The 23,116-nt window shown below is 39.0% G+C and overlaps 1 protein-coding gene across 1 annotated transcript in view; it reads right to left on the bottom strand.

The window, feature by feature from the left end:
• LOC121504503 (phosphofurin acidic cluster sorting protein 1) overlaps window positions 1-23,116 on the bottom strand; it is a 111,281-nt gene that overhangs the window by 44,027 nt on the left and 44,138 nt on the right. Inside the window, exon 2 of the mRNA XM_041779312.1 lies at window positions 3,497-3,584. Coding sequence (XP_041635246.1) covers window positions 3,497-3,584 — 88 coding nt within the window. The remainder of the gene's footprint in view (window positions 1-3,496; window positions 3,585-23,116) is intronic.

The following is a 23,116-nucleotide window of genomic DNA, read 5'->3' on the forward strand; positions in this document are numbered from 1 at the left end:
TTTCACCACTCAATGAAAATATTGTAGATCATAGTGAATGATGTCAACTATATGGTTTCTGAAACGGGATTTTGAGTCAATCTTTGGCCAACATATTGAAAACACCACCTCAAATTTACATTAAATCAACCTAGAAACAAATAAATGGAGCAGAGGTGGCTCATAAGACTCCTGACAAACTGTAAACACAATGCCCCTTATTATGCAAAATTAATATCCTTATTTACAGCAAAAGGGACAAATTAACAAAAATTCAAAAATCCTAAAGCGTTGGGTATCAGCTGATACCGAGTACCGATCTGATGCCGGTGTAAACTTGCTGTGGAAAATTGGCACATTATTTTGGACCCACAGCGAACTCAGAACATGGCACAACAAATAATAGGGTAATGTAGGGCCACGTCACAGGCTCTCTTTCTCTCTCTCTCTCTATTATGCTTTATTCAGGCCACCCAGGTGTGTTTAAGCATGTGCGGTTTGACACAGCACGACGTGATGACGGAACAGCCTGCCTTTGGTTGACAGCCCCTCACAAAGCAAAAAACACGGCTGTTAGCATTTATTAGCATTCAAGCTACCAGCAATAAATGGTCAAAAATGGATACAAAGACACTGAGTATAAAGTTTACTAATGCGGATTCAATCTTTACATTTCAGGAAAAGTCACCCGAGGTCCTAGGCTCACCAGAAACACTTCCCTTAGGGCTATGAAGGCATGGATAGCATCAATGGAGTGGTGCAACGGCTAGCTTCAAGAAGGAAAAAAGTAGGAGGCTACAATGTATGGTTCTAAAGTTATCAAACTTTTAATAACCTGTGTCACTTCTATACTGAATCGCCAGACTGGAGGGTTTTTTAACAAATGCATACATAGAAAAATGAATTTTATGCCACCTCCAAACTTTGCTGAGGAAGTGGGTGCTTCGTTTAGTTTTTCTTCACTGTTATAGAGACGGTAGCTTCAGCATGCAGTGTTTTCAAACAGGGAAGAAAAATTGATTTTAGCATTTAGCATGGCTAAACAAAGCAAAATATAAACTTTAACAAACACAATCGTATGTGTGCATAAGCACGTGTACTTGCCAACACCAAAACACACATTTTCAGCAGTATTGGACATATTTCCTACACTGGTATCAGTCTGAAAAGCTCTAATTTCTACAGTAAAAATCAACATTTTAACATGTGGTTAGATGTGACTCTGAGAGCTTTTGTGGAGACAAGGAACTGCAGTTTTTTGCACTTCAAAATTCATTTTCAACCATAGAAGATGCTGCTTGGTAAAAACGACCCAAGCCTCAACCGTGTTTTTTGCTACTGCACTCACACTAGTCTCAGTAAAATAATTCAACTTTACAAACAGCATCAGTGCCAAGCTTTGACGCCCTGCGACACACAGCTCGATGTTCGTGCTTAAACCATGAGCTCATGGATACATGAATGATATGAACAAAGCCTTGAGAGAGGTAATATGCATCAAGGAATTTTTTAAATTGAGTTCCTAAATTGAGTTAGTTGAGGAATCCTTTCAGCCCTAGACTTTTCTGTCTTTTTTGGATATTTCCTCTAATAAAGGAAATATCAAGGGTGGTGAGCTGATAAAAAAGACCTTACAGGGCAGAAGTTTTAAATAAGTGCTGTTGAGAGGCACTTTGAAACTGAGGTTGTGGGTGCTGCCAATGCAGAAATACGTAGCCTTCTCTGGACACAGGCTCAATCAGTTAAGGATGGGAATTATGCTCTTTAATTTTCATTCATATCATCAGCAAGACTCTTTCACATTCAGAGTGTTTATCAATATCAGTATGGACGGTTTCCCAGTATATGGTGGAAGGATGAGACAATTATGGAGTTTCAAAACAGGTCATAAATCAGTCTTTAAATTCTGTTACATAGCTGATAAAAAACTTCTACAAACATCTGTATTTTATCGAGTTTATTTACTCATCTGCACATTTGAAAACACCACCTTCAGTCAGTTCACTGGACTGATCCTAAACACTCATCATCTCCTTATCTGGTATCTTCTGATTAGATAACTATGGGTTATGCTGACAATTTCTATATGGATTTCGTCATTGGGTTTTGCTTGTAACTTATGAGACTTGCTACAAAGCTTGGATGTGATCACCACGGCTGCTTTGAGTAGAGAAGGCAGATAAATGCAGCAGCTAGGGTTGGCAAAAAATTTTAACCTTAAGGCCGGCCACACACTACAGGACTTGAAGACCGATTTGGGGCAAGATTTGCCTCTCCCTACAATCGTGGGGGCGTATCCCGAGAGGAGCCTCATCGCAAACGACTGTTTGCCTGAATAATCCTTATGTGTGTGGTGACAACACAATTATTTTACAGCTCCAAATCGCGTCGTAGCCTCCAAAATCCTAGTCATAGTGCCTCTGACGAAGTACCCACAACAACCACTGAGAGGAAGCAGACGGGGTAGCGTCACAGCCGGATCATACGTACTTTCACTGCTCACAACCATAAACACAGCTTTAACTTAATTCCAGCCTGGATTTCATCCCAAGTCTTTCCCATGTTTTATGATTTTTGCTTCATCTGTAACACATGCCAGGGCAGCCTGTTGTGGAGGAACAGCAAGACCGTATCGACAGACATCTGTGTTTGTTTGTTTTTTTCCTGAAGTCACGTGATCACCGAGGTCGTTGGCAGGTCGGCAGGCGTGTGGTCTTCAGTGATCTGACAGCCTGGCTGAATCGTCTAGTGTGTACGTTCAGAGGATTAAAGATAAAAAAGCTTTTGAAATTGTCCTCATACCTGTGGTCTCACATGCTTTTAAAATCATTTCAGATTTAAAAATCGTCTAGTGTGTGGCCGGCCTTCGACAGTCAAAAGTGCTGCTTTTTTGATTTAAGACCTGTGTCCATAGCTGTACATCATTTTCAGTATGTTTTCAGTGCTCAGCACACTGTGTGCAAAACTGCCCTTGACGTCAGCTGTCATTGTCCCTACACTCAGCGCTCTGAGTTGAAAATAGTTCCACTTTCCTCAAGTGTTTTTGTTCTCTTGGTGAATTTCCTTGAATAAAGAAAACTATTAAGCCCACTCAGCTGTTTAATGAAGGCCTTAAGGATCCTACCGAGGGAGGCTGAGTCCTCTTGGCTTTTCTAACCTATCAGCAACAAGCACTGGTGAGAGGGGCTCTGACACTGAGCTCTGTGCTTGGCCATGGAGGCTGGCATCTTAGCTTTGGTAAAATTTAGCATATTCTTAAACCTGCATGCATTACAGCCATCTTTGCTTGCAACTGGCCACCAAAGATCTTATTTTTTTTTTAGTTAAATACCTGTTTGGTATCCAGAAACTTTAAAAATAATTACAGCAGTACATATTTGTGCAGTAGTGATTTGATTTTAATGTTGCAACTCGACCCAGGCTATGTTATGTAACGGGACAGTGAGACTTAAGGGTGGTGTCAATGCACTCAAATTTAGTTGATTTTAGCGTTCCTAAATAGAATATCCAGCTTTACCTGCAGTTTGACGGCTATGACGACAGAAGTGAGGTCTTTATCCAGCTCCTTCAGCATGATCAGCTTCTTCAGGGTCAGATTGAACAGCCTGTGGACGAACATAAAGAGATACGGGTTAAAAATGATTCTGAAAGGACAACTGAATTTAACTGGCAGTAATCACATCTCAAAAAACCCGATCAACTAAATAAGTAAAACTCCAACAGCTTTCATCTGGGTAAAGCTCATAGACTGAGCGTATTTGAGATGTCCTGGATGGTCAGCCGAACAAGCTGGAGGATTTTCATGGACAGAGAATCAGCTTGTTACACTGATTATGTGTCATCTCCACTTTCTGACTCTCCAGTAGACCTTCAAATGAGTCAAACATATAAACATAAGTGACACTTGAAAAGGCCTTTGCAGTTTGTGTAACAAGAAAAAAAGGTTTAATTCAGCCCACGTTTGGACTGAGAACAGTCTGCTATTTTTGTGAGTGTCCTTTTTCCAAGTGAAGCCAACACTTGCGTCAGAACACAAACACGTATAAAAATATGCTGGCTTTCTTCCATTTGAGACACATTGAGGGAAATAGAGAAGGAGTGAGTTACATCTGAGCTACAGGTCCTCACAGAGTAAAACAGCACAACATTCACTCAGATTGAGGCACTTCAAATGCAACAAAAACACTTTAAACACAGGTTTGCATTTTTTAGTTTCATTTAGAATCAGCAATATTTTTTTAAGTCAAACAGAATTGTTTGACTCCACAAAAAATGATATTAATTTATAATTAGCAAGATGTCAGAAACGGACCAGACAATTCAAGTCTTATTAGAAAAATAGCATTCCAAAAAAGTTAGGGCGCTGTGTAAAGTGTAAATAAAAACTGAAGCCAATGAGTGTCTACTCTCATAAACCCACATTTCATCCACATTAAACAAAAACATCAGATGTTGAAACTGACACATTTTACCATTTCATGAAAAATATTCATTCATTTGAATTTGATGGCAGCGACTGACTCAAAAAAGCTGGGACGAGGCAACAGAAGCCTTGGTAGGTAAGTAGTATCAATGAAAAACAGGTGGAGGAGCATTTTGCAACTAATTGGGTTAACTGGCAGCATTTTAAAAACATGACTGGGTACAACAGGAGCATTTTAGAGAGGCAGGGTCTCCCAGAAGAGGAGAGGGACCACCCTGCTTGTTATCAGCATTAGGGCTGAACAGTTTGGGAAAATAGCTGAATTGCAAGTTTTCGCAAAAATTTGCAAGTTATCTTTAACATTCGAATATTTTTAAAGTTCCTCCAAACACAAGCAAGTAATCATTTTATATTATAATCAACAAAATATAAGCTAGATTGATTTTGAAAACATATTTAATTGTGATTATTTTGATGCATATTGCAAATTTAGTATGATCTGTTGTATTAAAGGAAATGATCATTTTCATGTCATTCTCATTTTGCTACATTAAAACATTTACAAAAATGAGGAAAAGTAGTTTTTTTCACTATTTAAAAAAGGACAATTAAATGTTTGCATGACGTGTACAGCGTAAAGTCTCTTCTGAGATTTGAAAATTGTGGCATGCTACGTCGCGATCGAATCTAAATTGTGATTAATTGCCCTGCTCTAATCAGCGCACAGTTCAAATGCCTGCATGTCTGATGGTATGGGGTTGCATTGATGCATCTTGGCCGACACCAATGCAAAACATTAATGCTAATAAATAACAAAACAACAAGGTTTACTAAATAGGAAATTAATTAGAAAGAACCAGATATAACCACAACTCAAAAGCAGAATCACAGTGACAATAATCTAGTTTTTGAATGAATCTCATAATTATGGGCCCCTCCTTACATTTACATAAATCTTAAATTACACAGTAAAAGGCTATTATGGATTTGGGTTCTCGCCAAGAACAACCCAATGCAAATCAGTTGCAGAGCAGAAACTTCAGGGATTGTAGCACTCAGCCCTCCTACTTAAACTAGATTTACATAAACCCCAAATTATATGGCTAAAAGACTATTGATATTAGGTTGGCAGTGGCTTTTAAGGAGTGTAATGTATTTGGAGAAAAGAGACATACACCACACCCAAACAGCAGCTGTGCAGCCAGGGGTCAATCTATTCAATAATTCATCCCCTGGGATTAAGAGACAGAAAGTAAAACACTAAAATAGACCTGCAGGAGCCTGCTGCAGGGAATCAGAGAGGCAACAAAGGAGGAAGAGAAGAGGAAGTGATAGACTTCCATGTCAAAGAATGATCAGCAAGAGAGAGGAAGAGACATACGGGCTGACAAAGAAGCAGAGAGGGAAAACAGACGAAGACGACAGGGAGAAAGATGGAGGAAAATGATAAGAGATGCAGAGACAGTGATGAATACAGAGAGGAAGAAACAAGCAAGCAGGCAGACAATGAAGACAGAGGAGAGATGAAGGGACCTGGAGAAAATTGAGGGACACATCGACAGAGAGGAGAGAGATCAGAGGATGACAGACGCTGACACAGAGAGTGGAGAGAGATTAACTGTCATATTACAAGATTAAAACAAGGAAATGGTGATTTTTCACATCACAAGAGAAAAGAGAGTTATACTGGTTCTATAATGTTATTATTAGGGATGTCAAGATTAATTGCATTAACTGTGATTAATTAAGGTCGACAATTAGTGCACTCATTCTGAAAATATCAATTAATCCCATGATTTACTGTCCCTTTTGGTTAAGCCACTGCATCAACTTCCATGTAAAATAAGTCTGCCACTGTTCCTGTATGTCTAATTTCACTTTTAAAAAATCACCGACAGCTCAGTGGACAAGTCACAAGTCAATGGTAACACTTTATTTTATTGGGCCCTAATTACCTAGCAATTCTATAGTAATAAATGGTAAAAATCTAGTAGTAAGTTGGCATTTTACCAAATAATAACATGGAGACATGTTAATATTAATGAAGCATTTACCTAGTGATAATGCATTGATCATTAAGTAATTCCTTATAATACTGTGGCAATTCTTTGGTACTTAGGAGGTACTTTACCCCAACCCTAACCCTCAAACTCTAAATCTAACCTCAAAATTACTTGAAATGTATTCACAAAGGGCTCACCTTAATTTAGTGGGTCAAAATAAATCATCAAGCAACTTACATAGGCTGTTATCTTATTTCTAAGAAATTACTGGGTAAAATACCACCTAATATCCAGAGAAAATACCACAATTTTTTGATGGTTAGGGATAGGGTTTCCAGTTTCAGATAATTTTTTTGTTCAACTTTATTTACTGGCAGTTATGGTCATGAAAATACCATGGTGCAAACATTACAGACATAGCAACAGCTCATAAATAAAACAGACAAAAAAGTCGAGGGTCTAACCCAGGATTAAATAATGTACAGACCCATTTAAGAAGTAGTTATACAAATGGTGGCTTGCTCTAGCCACGTTAGCAATGTTAGCTAAAGCTAAAGCTAACATAGCTACGCTAGCCAAGTAGTTAATGCTACTACATTAGCTTATTAGTTAAGTTAGCTTTAGCATTGTGAGCTTCAGCAACGTGAGCTTAAGCAAATATAACAAAAGCTAATGTAGCTACATGGACAACATATCTACATAGCAAAAAACTGCTCAGTGAGCTTTGCTTTAGCAACATTAGCCAAAGTAATGACATAGCTATGTAGCTGCTTTATCTATAGTTACGTTAGCTTTAAAAACATAAGCTTTAGCAAATGTAGCAACAGCTAACTTAGCTACACAGAAAATGTATCCTTAGCTAAGTAGCTATGTTATTTATGTAGCTAGGCAGTGTTCTGTGGAGTGACCAATCACACTTCTCTGTATGGCACTTTTTGGACAATCCTGTGCTACCAAATGTGTGGCAACACTTCTGAGGACATGACTGTCCCCCAGTGCACAACACAAGACCTATGAAGACATGGTTTTTGAGTGTAGCATGGAAGCACTTGACTAGAGCCCTGACCTCAACCCCACTGAACACCTTTGGGATGAACTGGAACAGAGATGGGAGTCAGGCCTTGTCGTCCAACATCACTGCCTAACCTTAAAAATGCTCCACAGAATGAATGGGCATGAATTCACACAGAAACACACCAAAATCTTGTGGAAAGGCTTTTTAAGAAGAGTAGCGACTGTTATAGCTGCAAAGGTGGACCAACTCCATATCAAAGTACATGTATCTGAATACGATGTCACTGAGCTTTAACCAGTTTAAGCTAATGAATTTTAAAGCTTTAGTTGCACCCTAGAATCCATAAATACGCAACAAATGCAAAAAGTTGCTTTCACACATGTACTTTTCTTCATATAAATCTCCCAACATAACAGCTGGAGTTTACGTGTGAATTAAAGTGTCAGAGTCCATTCATATGGACTGCAGACATGCCTCTTGTACAACTTCCAACCTCACCAAAACAGACTATTTAAAAATGCCATCTATCGTTTTGTGCTGCATGTGAAAGAAAAAGTCTGGAAAATGTCAGAATGTGAACATCAGGAGATTGCTCTCCACTTCAATCCCTGCCACAAAAAAAAAAAACAATCAACACTATAAATAATGAAAACCATGGACAAAAGCACCACACAGATCAATAGTCTAGACAGGGCAGGGATTTATAAGTGACATTTAGGCACTGAAACACAAAGTCAAACCTTTAATACCACTCCTAACAACAACTCTAGAGATTAAAGGCAGACAGAGTGGACAGAAAAATTGCGTCCTCTCATCTCACCTGGGCTGTCCTCCAATTCCTCCCCCCTTAACCATACTCCCAGCCTTTCATCTTTCTTTCAGCACTCTCATCCCGGCAGTGAAACGGACAAGTGGGCCCGACTGCTGATGCAACTGCTGCAACACTCAGCGACAAACACCCAGAGCGTCTCGTCTCGTCATCCCGGGGCTTTCTGAGCCACATCAAAGTGTCCAGGAGAGGATAGAGCTATGAATAAAAACAAATCAATTCTTCTTCCTCTGACAGGACGGGGCAGCTAAGTGCAGCTCCTGCTTACACCTGCTGGATGTGAGTGGATGGATCGAGGCGGAGAGGAGGCTGGAGAGGGTGGGGAGCGGAGGTCAATTTTGGGATGGGAGTTGAGGGCCTGAAGGGAGATGTTAGAGGCAGGGGGGAGAAAATAGAGGGTGATTAAGGAGTGAGTCAGAGTGAAATACAGAATAACAAAGACAGGGAGGAAAGAAGAGCTTGTATACTACTGTTTTGAAGAGAAATATGAGACTAGGGCTGTCATGATGGCTTCAAAAATATAAGCCAAAAGCCCCTAATATTGGGTAATCATTTTGGTTCAAATGATCATAATTTGCAGATATACTGCTGTCTTAGGTAAACAAATATGCAGATAATACTGTGCAATTTAGAAAGTAAGCAGAACTTCACCTTGATGGATTTTTCTCCTCCCCTACTTAACTGCCTTATTGACGCAGTGTACTTTCTTGATCCTTGTGTTGTCTTTAGGTCAAAAATGACACAAATTAATCTTTAACAACAAATCTCCTCTAAATTATGAATTTTAAAACTTTTGTGTTTTAGCTGTGATAGCTTCAACTTAAGCTAACATAGCTACCCTCATAGACATTTTATAGGTAGATGCTTCATTGGCTGTGTTTGCCCGCTGCCGCTATACATCAGCGTGTCCGCCATATTACCAGAGGCAAGACTGTTCCATAAACAAATGCAAGTATATAGGGGATGAGGGGTTTTGTTATTGTTTGAAATGTTATTCCACACGATCTTGTCAGCCCCACGCAGCACAGGAGTGAGGCATCTTGCCCAGGAATGCCTCTGGCAAAATGGCAGCGGCGTTGACGTACAGCCCACTGGCCAATGCGGCGTCTATTATGTCTATGGCTACACTAGCCAATGCAGCTAAGTAAGCTTTAACAACATGAGCTTTAGTAAATGTAGCTGAAGCTATGTAGCAACGTAGCTGATATGGCTGCTTTGTGAGCTTAGCTTTAGCTACGTCAGCTACATAGCTAACAGAGGTTTGAAAGCTACGTTAGCTGCGTTAGAATGTTTCGATGGAGGACAAGCGTTTTCCTATAATTAGACTGTTTACAAAAAAATGTGTAATGAGGGTTTTTAAAAAAAATATCTGCTCATACTTAAATAACGCTGATAATATCATCCATCCCTACTAATAAGTAGACCACCAGTTTTGTTTCATGGATGAATTTGACCTTATGAGGGGGAAAAGCTGTTAAAAGTGGCATCTTTTTGGTCTGGTCTGCAAGCTACTTGCATCCTTAGATTCCTCACAGCGTTTTTAATTCAGTTTTTTATCACTAATTTTCAAACATTAAAAGAAAATGTAACTGTTTGGAAATTTTGTAACTTATTTTGTCACTGAAGGAGCTGCAGAATAGTTTGGTTCCACTGGAAAGTTTTATTATCTATGGTATAACTGAATCAGACAGATTTAATTTAAAGGATCATTTCAGACTGATATTTATACATTTATGAAATAATTAGTTGTTTTAGATTATTTTTAATAAAATGTTTCATGCTGTGTCTTTGACTAGTTATATATTTTTCAATATAATACTCAGAAAATCCTAGAAATGTGTCCAAATTCAATCAAAAATCTAGAAATAATTTGTATAGTATTTTACATGTTTGAGTAAAACATTACAGGGTTAGGGTTTGGCAAACTGGGTCTTAAACCTTAGAGCGCACAGCTATTTTTATTTTTATCTAAACGTTGCCCTCAACAAATATGGCTCTGCCCACCGAGGAAAGCCAAAGTACATAATCGAAAATGGATTAAAAATGGACCTAAAGACACTTATTAGCGGATCTAACGGCATGGATATAATATCTAAAGACCCCAAAAAGCCACCTTAGTTCCAGGCTCGCTAGAATGGCTTCCTTAAGGGCTAAGAGGCATTGAGGGTAGCAAACGAACGGCAAAATGGTCAGCTTTCAGAGGAAAAAAAAAAAAAGTGTTTACAACGTATGGTTCAAAAGTTATTAAGGTTTTCTAAACTGTGTCGCTTCTTGTTGTATGCGACAACCCTGTCTTCAGAGACCCCGGCAAGTCAGCCAAGTTCTGGACTCATTAGAAAATGTTCTGTAAGAGTTACGAAAGCATGAAAAACATATATAGAAAGGCACAACACAGAGCTTTCACAGGGAAAAAAGTTAGTGCCTGTGACTTATGGTTCAAAACTTACCAAGCAATTTACAAAGGGGTGTGCCCCCAGCATGGATCTGTGCTGCTGGAGCTCTAAGGGTTAACTATCTATCATCAATATGTTACTTAACCCATATAATGTAATGTAACCAATATGTTACTTGTTAATGTGTGGCGATTGATTAATTAGACTAGAGTGTTCATGTTGTTCATCTCCATGTTAACTCACAGCAGAGGGACATCATCGGTCTGTTCCTGCTCTGTGATCAATCACAGGAGGACGAGCCTGTAAATGTTTACGAGACCACCAGGGCCTTCATCAGCCGACATTACGGCCTCAGGTTAGAGCTTCGGGGGGGTCTTAAAAGCCCCTTTAAACCTTTCATAAATCAAATCTCAGATAAGATATCAGTGCTTTGAATCTGCAGCAAATCAGGGCTGAAAAATATTTTGAAAATCAAAACAGAGCATCTTAATTCCCTGCTGTAACGAGGTGTTAACTCCACTCTTAATCATGTGCTCGGTGGATCATTATATACATGATGTATAATGGCTGAATAAATTCAAATTCTCCCCTGAGATTCACTTATAGTAAATAGCCAGGGTGTTCTTTAGTGTTTCTCAGTAAATGGATGCCAGTACCGATGGGACTTCTGCTTTATTCCTTTAGAACGAGGCTGAAACACAAGCTTACATCAAAGCACTGTGTGAGAGTTCATTTCTGTTTTACTGCTTTCATAGTATTAGCAAATAACAGGCGTTTTTAGGTAGATGGTGCAGGAAATTGCAGCGTTGTTGCAGAAAATTGACCAAGGGCTTCACAATCTTAGCAACCTTGCAATTATAGCATCCATTTTATGATTATCAGGAAAAATACAGTTGATTATAGTTTGTATAGGATCTGAAAATTGGGGTTTGTAGAAAGTGAATGGGAATAATGGTCACCTCTTTTCCTTAGTTGCTATTTTATCAACTTTTTGGACACTTTTTCATGTAAAGGCAACCGCTGCACTCCTGTAAATCCATCATGACAGTATAAATGCTTCAAAAAATCCTCCCAAGCCCCAACTGCTCCCCAGTGACAGTAGGTGTCACCATACTTGACAAGGGGAATCACATGGTAAAGGTCAAAACAGTCCACCATGCCACAAAGACTCCCTCTCTGGTCCCGTTCTCACTTCTTAACATCCTGTCACTACATGTGAACAGTCACTACAGGTTATCATCAATCTGTACCAAACAGGCCGGAGTGAAGGAGGATGGGAAGATACACCACAGAGGAGCACTGAAATCAGAAAACCATCTTTGTATTGTTTGGTAAGGAAGGGTAAAAATGGAGGCACGGCATCCAGTTTCTATATTATAATTACAAAGCTGCTGCTACAGCACAGATGCCGGGATATAATTACAGTCTGCAGCACATAATGGGAAAAACAACAAACCATTTTGTCTTTTAGTGAGTCGAGCTAAGACAGACTTTTGATTAATTCCCAGTGGAATCTCTTAGAGCCAAAACATCAATTATTTTTTTTGGATGAGGCTTCACGAAACAGCGCTGATGAAAAGCTTTGATCCACTGAATGTCAAAAAGTCTAATGTGTTTTTGTAAATATGGTTATTTTGTTTTTTCAGACCAAATATACAGATGCAGCAAGGCCAATTTAGAGTGGAACAAGGGGGCGCTGTAGCTGTGTGAACTGAGCCGGTGCAGCTCGGATCAGGATGTCTGACAGCGTTGACTGTGAAGTCATCAACAGCCAATCAGCACCTGGGAGCCTGCTGATTATCTGCCATTCCTCTGGTGAAATACTGTCTCAGTAGCTAGAGTTAGCTCTGCCTGTTGTAGGCGCAACAATGTCCAAACCAGTCATCATACATCATCATTTGATAGCTGCCTCATACCTCTTGGAACGGAGTTAATTTTTCTTTAGTTCCAATGAAAACAGTTACTAGCAATATACAACTCCCAGGTGAATTTAAGAATGGGAATACTTGGATTTAATAGTATTTTATTAGTCATGATGCATGGATAAGGAATCCTCTGAGGGTCAGATGTTTGGTTAATAATTTGGAGGAAATACTGAGGAATCCTAATAAGCAAAGTTTCCTTTGAGGCTAGAGTTATACTTCAGTTTTCATTTTGTCAATAAATCCCATTAATACACCAAAAGCTTCCTGCAATCTAACTTTGCCAGTGTCCCTGCTGCTCTAGTCTTTAAACACAGCTGAAAAAAATCTATAGTTTCCTTTCTTTAAAAGGCTTGGTTCTTTTAAAAACTAGCTTGGTGCTTTAGTGTTATGGGAACTCTGCACAAGCAGGATTAAACTGTGCTTTTGTTTGGGACTATTTTTATCGGCAGAGAGATATGCATTTGGTTATCTGTTGATGTTTTGTGCTGGAGGGAAGAATGCTGATTAAGTCTGTAACCAATAATTATTTCCATGAATAGTGAGTCTGTTGAATGCTTTCTTGATAAACAGCTTTTTTGTTTAAACAGTAGAGATATGACAGAGCCTCTGAAGACATCCTAGAGTTTAAGCTGCTGCTTGTTCGTCAGAAACCCAAAATATTCATGGAACTACAGTATACTGGATTGTTAGACCTAGACAAATGCAGTGATTTATTACGTTTACCTCCTGACACCTGTGATTTTTGTCCTGAATGATTATTTTGTTTCTCCCATGTATTTATATACATAAGCGGGACATAACAGTATAAAACCTACACCTTGTCTTTGACCAGGAAGTAGTTTTAACCGAGAAATGAAGACAACAGACCTGTCTTACTGCACAATACAAAACGCAATTATTTCCTCAATTATAGGAATCATTTTGACAAAGAAAAGTGTGGAATTTTTGGAAAAGGTTCTTGAGTTCTTGAAAATGTTTCTTTGAATTGATTAGTGATTTCCAAAACCTAAAACAATCCTTTTTGGATTCCCTAAAAGACAACATTTCTGTGAAATTCTTGAACAAGTTTTTAAAACTCTGGTTGAAAAATAGATGAAATTCCTTTAACATTCCCCAAACATTTGAATGAAACTTTATGGAGAGACTTAAGAGTTAAATACAAATTTTAGCCTCCAAAAAGCGATGAAAATTCCTGAACATTTTCAAGAATATTCAGCAAAATGTAAAGACTTCCAATCATACTCTCAAGATTTACAAATATATTCCCTCCAAATTCCTTGGAAAATTATAGAAATTTTCCAAAGAAATTCCACCAAACACCCGATAACCCCAAAAATTTTCATGAAAATTCAGTCTTTTTAAAAGAAGACATCCGCCTTAAATTTCCAGTCAAATCTCCCTCGAAATTACACATGTAATCCTCAATTTCCCATTCAAATACCTAAAGATTTCAAACCACCCTATACCCTATAAAAACCTTCAAATCAAACTTTCTTAAACATACAAAAATATCCTCAAAAAGTCAATGAAAATTCCAGAAAATTTGCAAGAACATTTGGCAAAATGTAAAAGCAAATTCCACCCAAAATTTCCAATCACATTTCCAAGATTTACAAATAAATGCCCCCAAAAGTCAATGGAAAATTATAGAAATTTTCCAAAGAAATTCCCCCAAACATCCAAACAATTTCTCGAAAATTTCCATGAAAATTCAGGACATCTTTTTAACCCCCGAAATTTTCAAAAATTACATATAAAATCCTTAAATTTCCTTTAAAGCACCTACAAATACCAAGAGCCACCCCCGCCCCCAAAAACCCATGAAATACAAAAATATTCCCAAAAATTTCATGAAAATTCCTGAAAATTTTCAAAAAAAATTCAACAAAACGTAATAGCAAATTCGCTCCAACATTTCCAAACATGTTTCAAAATTTACAAAAATTGTAGAATTTTTATCTTCATGAAAACTCTTGAAAAAATTAAAGCAGATTCCCTAAGCAATCCAAGCAAATCACTTATACTACTACTAAGAGTACTAAACTACTAATTACAGGAAATTTCACAGAAGTTTTGGACGGCTGAGTTCTGTAAAGTACTCTGTTGTAGGACAGCCAAAGTGTACTGTCCTCATATGTACATGCAGGGTCTTAGGAGGTGAAGGAGCCACTTTTTGACTGCATGACACTTACCAAAGCTTGTTTAACTGACTGGGCGTTTTTCCAGCCCAGCCTTTTGAGTCTGGACTATAAACTTAAAAACAGCTGTTGGAGAAGCAGTTGTTTGTTCTTGGATGGGACGTTTACTACATGGTCTTCAGTTGAGGTGTGAAGCAGTAATTACTCCCACTGTACTAAAGTGACCCTGAAAAACTTCCCTTCACTCATTCTGCTACCAGCCTCACCCTACAGACACCTACTGAGGGATCAACAAACTGTAAAAGCTTTATGATGCTTGATCCATAAAAAAACAGAGGCGTGTTTTCTCTGTACTATCGACACCGTCTGCTCCTCACCACAGCCACCACAAGTGAGCGTTAAAGCTGATGTGGAAGTGATTTACGCTGCACTTCCTCTAAAGGCTGTTGGCTGCATAATACATTTAAAAAAACACATGCCTAAGGGGAGAACACACAAGTTCACTTGAAATACATGCAGCGACACATTCATCCTCACAACAGTTCCACTTCTTCTTTCATGTGTGTAGGATTTTGGTTCCAGAGAAGAGGAAACGCAGGCTGAAGAGTGCTTGGTAAGTTTGGCAGATGTCCAAACTAAAACATTTTGCTGAGTTTATATTTAAGTTTCCTTTCTTTGGATTCAAATTGAGACATATCACTCCTAAACCACATATCTAGTTTCCATTTTAACATCTTTTTAATACCTGATGCCATCAATAAATCTGTATGTAAACTGGCAATTGCAAAAACTTTGAATATCCCACAATCTACAACACATAATATCAAAAGACTCAGAGAATATGGAGAAATATGTGTGTGTAAAAGGGGCGCTACATTGGATGCTTGTGATCCTCAAGTCCTCAGATGGCCCTGCATTCAAAACAGGCATGATTCTTGACTGGAAATCACTGCATGGGCTCAGGAACACCTACAGAAATCACCGTCTTTGTCCAAAGCTCATTTAAAATGGACTGAGGCAAAATGGAAAACTGTTCTGTGACCAGAGGAATCACAACTTGAAAACCACGGATGCCATGTCCTGGGTCTAAAGAGGAGGTTTGGTGCATCATGAAATAAAAAATCAGACAAAGACCCAGAACTGTTGGGCAGCTAGAATCCTACACCCACAAAAAGCCGACCCTGATTTTTAAAATCTATTTTAAATATTTTCAGATTTCAAACTTGAGTAAAAAAAAAAACTTTCATACACTTTTGGTTAATTGGGATCTTCTTCTCCGCCACTGTCCTGCACTGTAAACCTGTGACAACCAATGAATATTACAAAATAAAAGCCAAGAGAAGAAGGATCAATGTCGTTGTGTTGGACAGCGCGACCATCAGCGTGCTCAGGAGGGTTTCTGAGTGCATCGGTCTGTCGTAGAAAGTCTTTGTGGTCGGACATGTCAAACCAGAGAAAACCTCTCTCTCCTCCCCACTGAATAAATGTTTAATGCCCCTCTGGATGATAGCACCTGGTGTTTTCCCAGCAGCCCCTGCTACTTGTTTGTTTATTTGCATGGCAGGATGAAAGAGCGGTTCGATAATGTCTGTGGGAAGACTGACCTCTGACATTCTGGAAAGGCCAGTCTCTGAATAAACAAAGGCTGCACGTCTGTCAGAGATAATAAATGTAACCGCACAGAGGAAGAAAACACATAAATCAAAAGTTAATATGAAACAACTGGAAGAAAAAGAAAGTGGAAACAAGATGTGAAAGTCAAGAGATTTTCATATCCAAAGATCATTTAATCAGTCTCCTGAACAGCTGTGTCAATAAAATCTCTGACTATAATATTTACAAAAGAGGCTTATTCAAATGTGTTTGTCAAAAACCCCAAAGGAGTTCATTAACATGACCAGGAATGAATGTGATGAGACTAAATTCAAGCTACCTAAAAAGTATGCAGTGTTGATGTGATAGCACCAAGTAGGAATGTGTTTTTATGAGTAAAAATGAAAATCAGGAAAGTCTTTAAGAAAAGTAAAACCTGGCGTGGAGATAAAATACAGCGTATAGTATATATAGAGCTAATCTGATATAAAAATGGTTACTTTACTGAAATAAACTCCAGTTTTTCATACTTGTCCATTCAAAAAGTCTGCATTAACTGAAGACATTTTCCTAAAAAGTACATCCTTTAAGTCATTGTAAATTGGACAGCAGCGCAGAAAAAAATCCCATTCTCATTTCTTTTTACTTCTACTTAAGTAAGTTTAAACCCTGGAGAGAGACAATGATTCCACACTACTTACAAAAACAGCTGCCATTTCAAATCTGGTAGGTGGGGTATGAGTGGGTGTAGTTTCCCATCATGCCCTTGGGCAGTGTGTTTAGTTGTGTTTGGATGTTGACTTTTGTACAGAGATCCCTGCTGGGGTTCTTTTTGCTCATGTTTCTGGTGGATTGTTGTTGTTTTTGATATCAGACACTTTTGCACCATGAGTGAAGTTATCCACTGAGTTAGAGTTCCTGTGACTTTAGGTGCTCCGAAAGAATGCACGGTATTCTTCCTCAGTATGCTTTGTCTTGCGATGAGGTCAACTCTCTGAGAGTAACTGTCATAGTCTGCCATATTGAAAAATAATAAACACTTTAAAATGTAGTTTAACTATATGTAATGTAGACTAATATAGACACCTTTAAAGCGATAGATTTAACTCTATGAGTTTAATCAAACTGCCAATATTTCTGTGTATTCTGCTTTATTACAGAGGTATGACTTTATCTGACCAACCTGGTTGGAGATCTATTCTTCTGTTGTTCTCGCCAATAAGGAAAGATCATATTTTACTGTACAACTCCTCAGTAGCAGCTCAGCTAAAACTGAAACTTTAAGTGAAACACTTTTTACTTTTATTTAACAGTTTTATAGATGGGTACTTTTACTTTTACTTGAGTACAATTTAAGCAGAGTTACAATAATCTTGTACTATTTCCACCTCTACATTCTGCATGCCATTCATGTAATACTGAATTTGCTGGCAATGGGTGGGACTCTTCGACATGAGTGGGTAACTTCACTCATGGTGCAAAAGTATCCAACCACAACCACTCTAACACAAAAAGCAGACAGCCAACATTGGAACACATCTTTTTGTCCAAAAGCCCCTTGCCCAAGGGCATGCTAGGAAACTGCAGATTACGAGATTTCTCAAACAGTTTCAGTAGTTATCAAGTACTCTTACTTAAAACTTAAAATGTGTTCTTTTTTGGATTTATTTTTAACAAGCTTTTACTTTTCAGTGTTTACTTTAGCTTTATGGATACCATTAAATGATCGGAGTTTTATTAATGAAATAATACAACAGCTTTGATTTTTATAAAGGAACTTAGCCGCTAAGTCTAAAATGAGTGGAGCTTTTCCACCCTTACAAAGAGCCGTGATTGAAACTAATGGATTTGACACGTAGAACCAAAATAATAAGATTAGCTTTGAGGGTAGTTTATAAGAATATCTGGCTGAGACTGGGGCTGTACTGTGTAAATGTGTGAAGTGTGTGTGTAAGTGTGAATGCCTGTACCTTTAAGGGGAAGGTCTCCATTGTTCCCTTGACAACAGTCCATCAAGGAGGTGTGACCTTCCCTATCATACAAGCTAAACAACATGTTAAGTGCTCGGTAAAGAAGGCACACATCCTTCCACTGACCTTCACGTCACGTCCCTTCATTTATTCTCTTCGCTCTCCTCCTGTTCTCACCCTCCACCTCGGATCTAACCCTGACACTTTATTATGTCATGAGCGTTATCCTTCCTCTTATTCCAGATCACCTGTTTCCCCTCCTCCTCTGCTTGTCTTTTTGTCCATCACTTAAGGACAACTCCCATCCTCTCTCCATCACCACCTCAGCTCTCCTCCTTCCTCATATCCTCAGCACCGCCCTTCCTCCTTTCTTAAGTAACCTGGCGTCTCCTTCTCCCTTTGGTAATTGTGATCAATGACAGCGGTGACACGGCTGCTGACAGAAAGAACGAGAGTCTCATCCTCCTTTTTTTATTAGCCTCCTCTGTTCCTCTCCTCCAAACTCATTATCATTCCATAGCATGGATTAGTCTGACTCACAGCTGAGCCCAGCACTCACCAGTTCAGTACAGAGTGATTAAACATCTTAAAGATAGTCGGAGAGAAATTCTAACTTCCCATAGATTATTCCACCATGCCACAGAGGTGAGCTTCAAGGACAGGATATTCAAAGAGACACTGAAAAAAGACAAATTAAAATTTGATTAGATTCCAGTAAAATCGAACAGTTTTGGTACCTGTTCAAAAAACATTGACAACAGAGTTTGCCCACAAATTTTACCCTCTTCTTTTCTTAAGATAAAGATGAAGTTTCTGAAAGCTTAGGCAATTTCAAATGCTACTGATCATTTAAATAACAGAGGTTGTTTGGTTTAAAACATGAGAAATCAATAACACAATGAATTGTTGACTGCTTTTGTGTCAAATCAGCAAATTCCTGACATTTCATGGAGGGTATTTTAATAAATAGAAACACATCTACAACATGATCAAACAAAGCCTAGCAAGTATGCATATTTGGTATTCATTAAGGATCCAAATCCCAAATAGTAGAGTGCAAATCATGCAATAATGCTTGAAGATTAGCCAAGCTAATGTGACAAATCCCACTTTACTACAAGGACTTACAACAATGTGATGGACTGTGCAATAAAGTGCACAACTTTGTCATTAAAAACCTGCAGAAACATGCCTCAAATTTCTAAATACAAATTTGATAACTGCAACTATCATTGAGCGAACATGTTGTCTGATGAGATTAACTAAAGCTTATTTTTCTCCTGTTTAGTCCACAGCTGCAGTAGAATAGCCTCCAATGATGGCGATGATTCAGAGGAGACAAAAAAGCTGAGTGAAACTGTGACTGAGGCCTCTGTGACAGATGATTTCAAGGCATTCATCATGACAGTGTTGTTATGCAGACACCAGGGCCTGGTGTATACTCCTCATGGTTTGGTTTAGATCCTGGGGTTGAATATATCAAACACTATTTTAAGAAAGGCTTCAATCATGGTATACAGCAAAGACAATGGACAGCACCAGAGAATGGTGGCTGGGTGACAGCTTTTCTCTGAATGTGATTGTTAAAATACCTTCCAGACCGGCGCTGTTGTACACAACAAGAAGTGACACAGTTTATCAAAAGTTAAAAAACTTGGAACTCTTGTGACTTTTGGGGACTTTAATGACTCAATCCACATCAGTAAACCCAATATTAAAGGTCGTTTTTTTAGAGAGCTCCTGTGATGCAGCCCCCTGTTTTATTTTTATTTAAATATTTAGGAGTAGACTCAATAATCAGCAGAAAAACAACTTTAGAGTCAGAGATGCTGATTCTATTTCTTGAACCATGTTCTGAGTCAAATTTAGGCCTAAAATAATTGGCTAGTGGGCACAGTTAGTCCAGAAAGTTCATGCTGGTATCGGATCAGTACTCAGTATCTGCCGATACCCAACACTTTGGTATCTAAATCAGTATCAGGAAGGAAAAAATGGTATCGGAACATCCCTAATTCCGAATTTAAAATATATTTAACATGTCATTCAGGGTGTGAATCTCAGAATGAGCTATGATACAAGCAGCAGAGCCCCAGTGAACCGATTTGTGTCACCTTTACAAGCCTTCCAGGACTAAGAAGCATCCCCACAGCATGATGCTGCCACCACTGTTCTTCAGAGTGGGGATGGTGTGTTTCTCATGTGATGTTAGCTCCCCTGGGTACGGGGACAGCCTTTACTACAACAGAAGAGCTGGGCGGAAGGGTGCAGATGGCCTAGTGGTTTAAGGCAGTGGTTCTCAACCTTGGGGTCAGGACACCATTGGGGGTCGTGAGACACTGCGAGGGGAGTCACCAGATGCCTTAAAAAAGCTAATAGTATTTTTCAAATTAGACTGTTGACTCTTTACACCAATTTTACCAAATGTTAAACCTTTTTTTAATCACTTTTTAACACTAATTTGCCAGATTTAGCACATTTTTGCCACTTAAACCACACTTTGGTCAGTTTTAAACCCTTCCTAACATCTTTTTCTGCCTGTTTTTGCCACTTCTAAACCAGTTCTTGCAACTTTCTATTGCTGACCCATTATTGCCACTATTAAACACTTTTACACCCCTTTTTGGCAATGTCAACCACAGTTAACCCATTCTTGCAAGGTTATATCAATTTTTAATTCTAGTCCACCTAATTTCCACCAATTCATTGCACTTTAAAGTAATTTCAGACAGTTTTTAATCCCATTTTACCACTTTCTGTGCCCTTTTTTGCCACTTTTTCCCAATTTTGGTTATTTTTTTTGCCACTTTAATCTAATTTTTGCCACTTTTGACCCATTTATGTTCTTTAGAAATCCAATTTCCACCACATTTTCCACATTTTTTTGCCATTATTAACCAATGTTAGCAATTTCTAACCCATTTTAATTATGAATTTAACGAAAGTTATTTTCAATTTAAGAAGGCCATTCACTACACAAATGAATAAATAAAGATATTTTTTTCGGAATCCCTTTCCAAGGAGCACCTCAAACAAACTTTGAGTTGTGTCCTAAAAGCACTCCTTCCCATAGTTTTTGAAAGATATCTGTTTCTTTGATAAGAGTGGTTATTATTCAGTTCAAATATAAAATATGGTTTTCACAGCTTAACTTCATAATGGACCATGGTTTTGCTGACCTCCATGGGCCCCCAGATTGGCTGGGCCCCAGAAAGCTCTCCCCTTTATCCCCCTTATGGACATCCTTGTCTGCACATGACTATTACTGAATGTGCATGGCTGTGTTCAGCTACCTTCAAGTACAGTGGGGGTCCCTGGTCTCTAGCACCTTCATTTTGGGGGTCGCGGGCTGAAAAGGTTGAGAAACCCTAGTTTAAGGTGCGCCCCATGTACGCGGTTGGCACAGGTACGAACCCAGCCTGTGGCATTTTTCTGAATGTCCCTCCCTAGCTCTCTCATTGCTGTTTCTGATTCTGTCCACTGTCCTCCTCTGTCAATAAAGGCATAAAAAGACAAAAAATACATCTTAAAAAAGAAGAGCTGAGTGGAGGGCAGATGATGCAACAACAAAGGAAATGTAAAGGTCTGTGTGAGACAGTAGACTCTGTCTGTCCACCTCAATGTAATGTTGTACAAAGTTGTTTTTGTACATAAAGGGAGCATAAATAAGCCTTAACAACATCCTTAGTAAACAGAGGAATTTTGGGAAGTGAGATAAAGACAGGACATGCAGAAACGGACTGTGAGAGCCATCTGCTCTGGTGATTACAGTCTTATAGATTCAGTAAATCAAAAGATTGGAAAAGCTGCTTTGAATTTTCAAGGAACCCTAAAAGCAATGTGCAAGTCAGCAAATGTACACAAACACGCACATTTATCACTCGGCACATAGCTTAAGTTGCTGCCGGCAGAGCTAATGGTTAATTACACACAAACACACACACTACACAAAAACACAGAGGGGGCTAAAGCAAACACTAGAAGGTGACCATGTGTTTGTGTCTATTTTAGAGTGAGCACTTGCAGTAAAGTCAGCCAAACTTCATCCACTTATTGGCCACCTTTCTGGAGTCACATTGATCCTCGGACATTAGGGGCCAAGCTCACTCTCCCTTTAGACAATGCATTGGCATGAATTTATATCCATTTTGGGCATTTGTCAACAAAGTAGTCCTTAATACTTTCTGTGGCTGCACCTCAGTGTGCTACAAACGGTTTGATATCTGATAGCTCTCACTGCACCTCCTGTGAGGATGTAATCTGTGGTAGTCTTGGATTTTTGCCGATACCCAATATCAATCCATTTTCTGTACCGCTTATCCCATTTGGGGTCGCTGGAGCCTATCCCGGGTGTCACTTGGCGAGAGGCGGGGTACACCCTGGACTGGTTGCAGACAACCAGTCAGGCACACATTCACACCTACGGTCAATTTAGAGTGATCAATTAACCTAATAAGCATGTCTTTGGTGATGGAAGGAAGCCGGAGAACCTGGAGAGAACCCACGCATGCATGGGGAGAACGTGCAAACAACAGGAACCTTCTTACTGTGAGGCAACACGCCATGCAGTCCAAATCTCCGATATACTAGTTCAAAATGCTCAGGGCCCCCTTGAGTGTGTGGCACCCTGTCCAGCCTTGCTTAATTGATGGGAATAGTGGCTAGTTTTAAAGATCCAGGATTTTTGTGGATTGGCCAGATTCCATGTATCATCAGGCAAATCCATTTTGTCACGTTCCAGTCTGAGAACAAACCAGACCAATCAGTGTCATTTGAGGAGACTGAGGTGGGGTTTAGTTGTCCTGTAAGCTAGTTTATACAATACACAGTATTCAACCCCAGTGGATGTTT

Source organism: Cheilinus undulatus, linkage group 22 (genome assembly GCF_018320785.1).
Source record: "Cheilinus undulatus linkage group 22, ASM1832078v1, whole genome shotgun sequence".
Taxonomy (NCBI): Eukaryota; Metazoa; Chordata; class Actinopteri; order Labriformes; family Labridae; genus Cheilinus; species Cheilinus undulatus.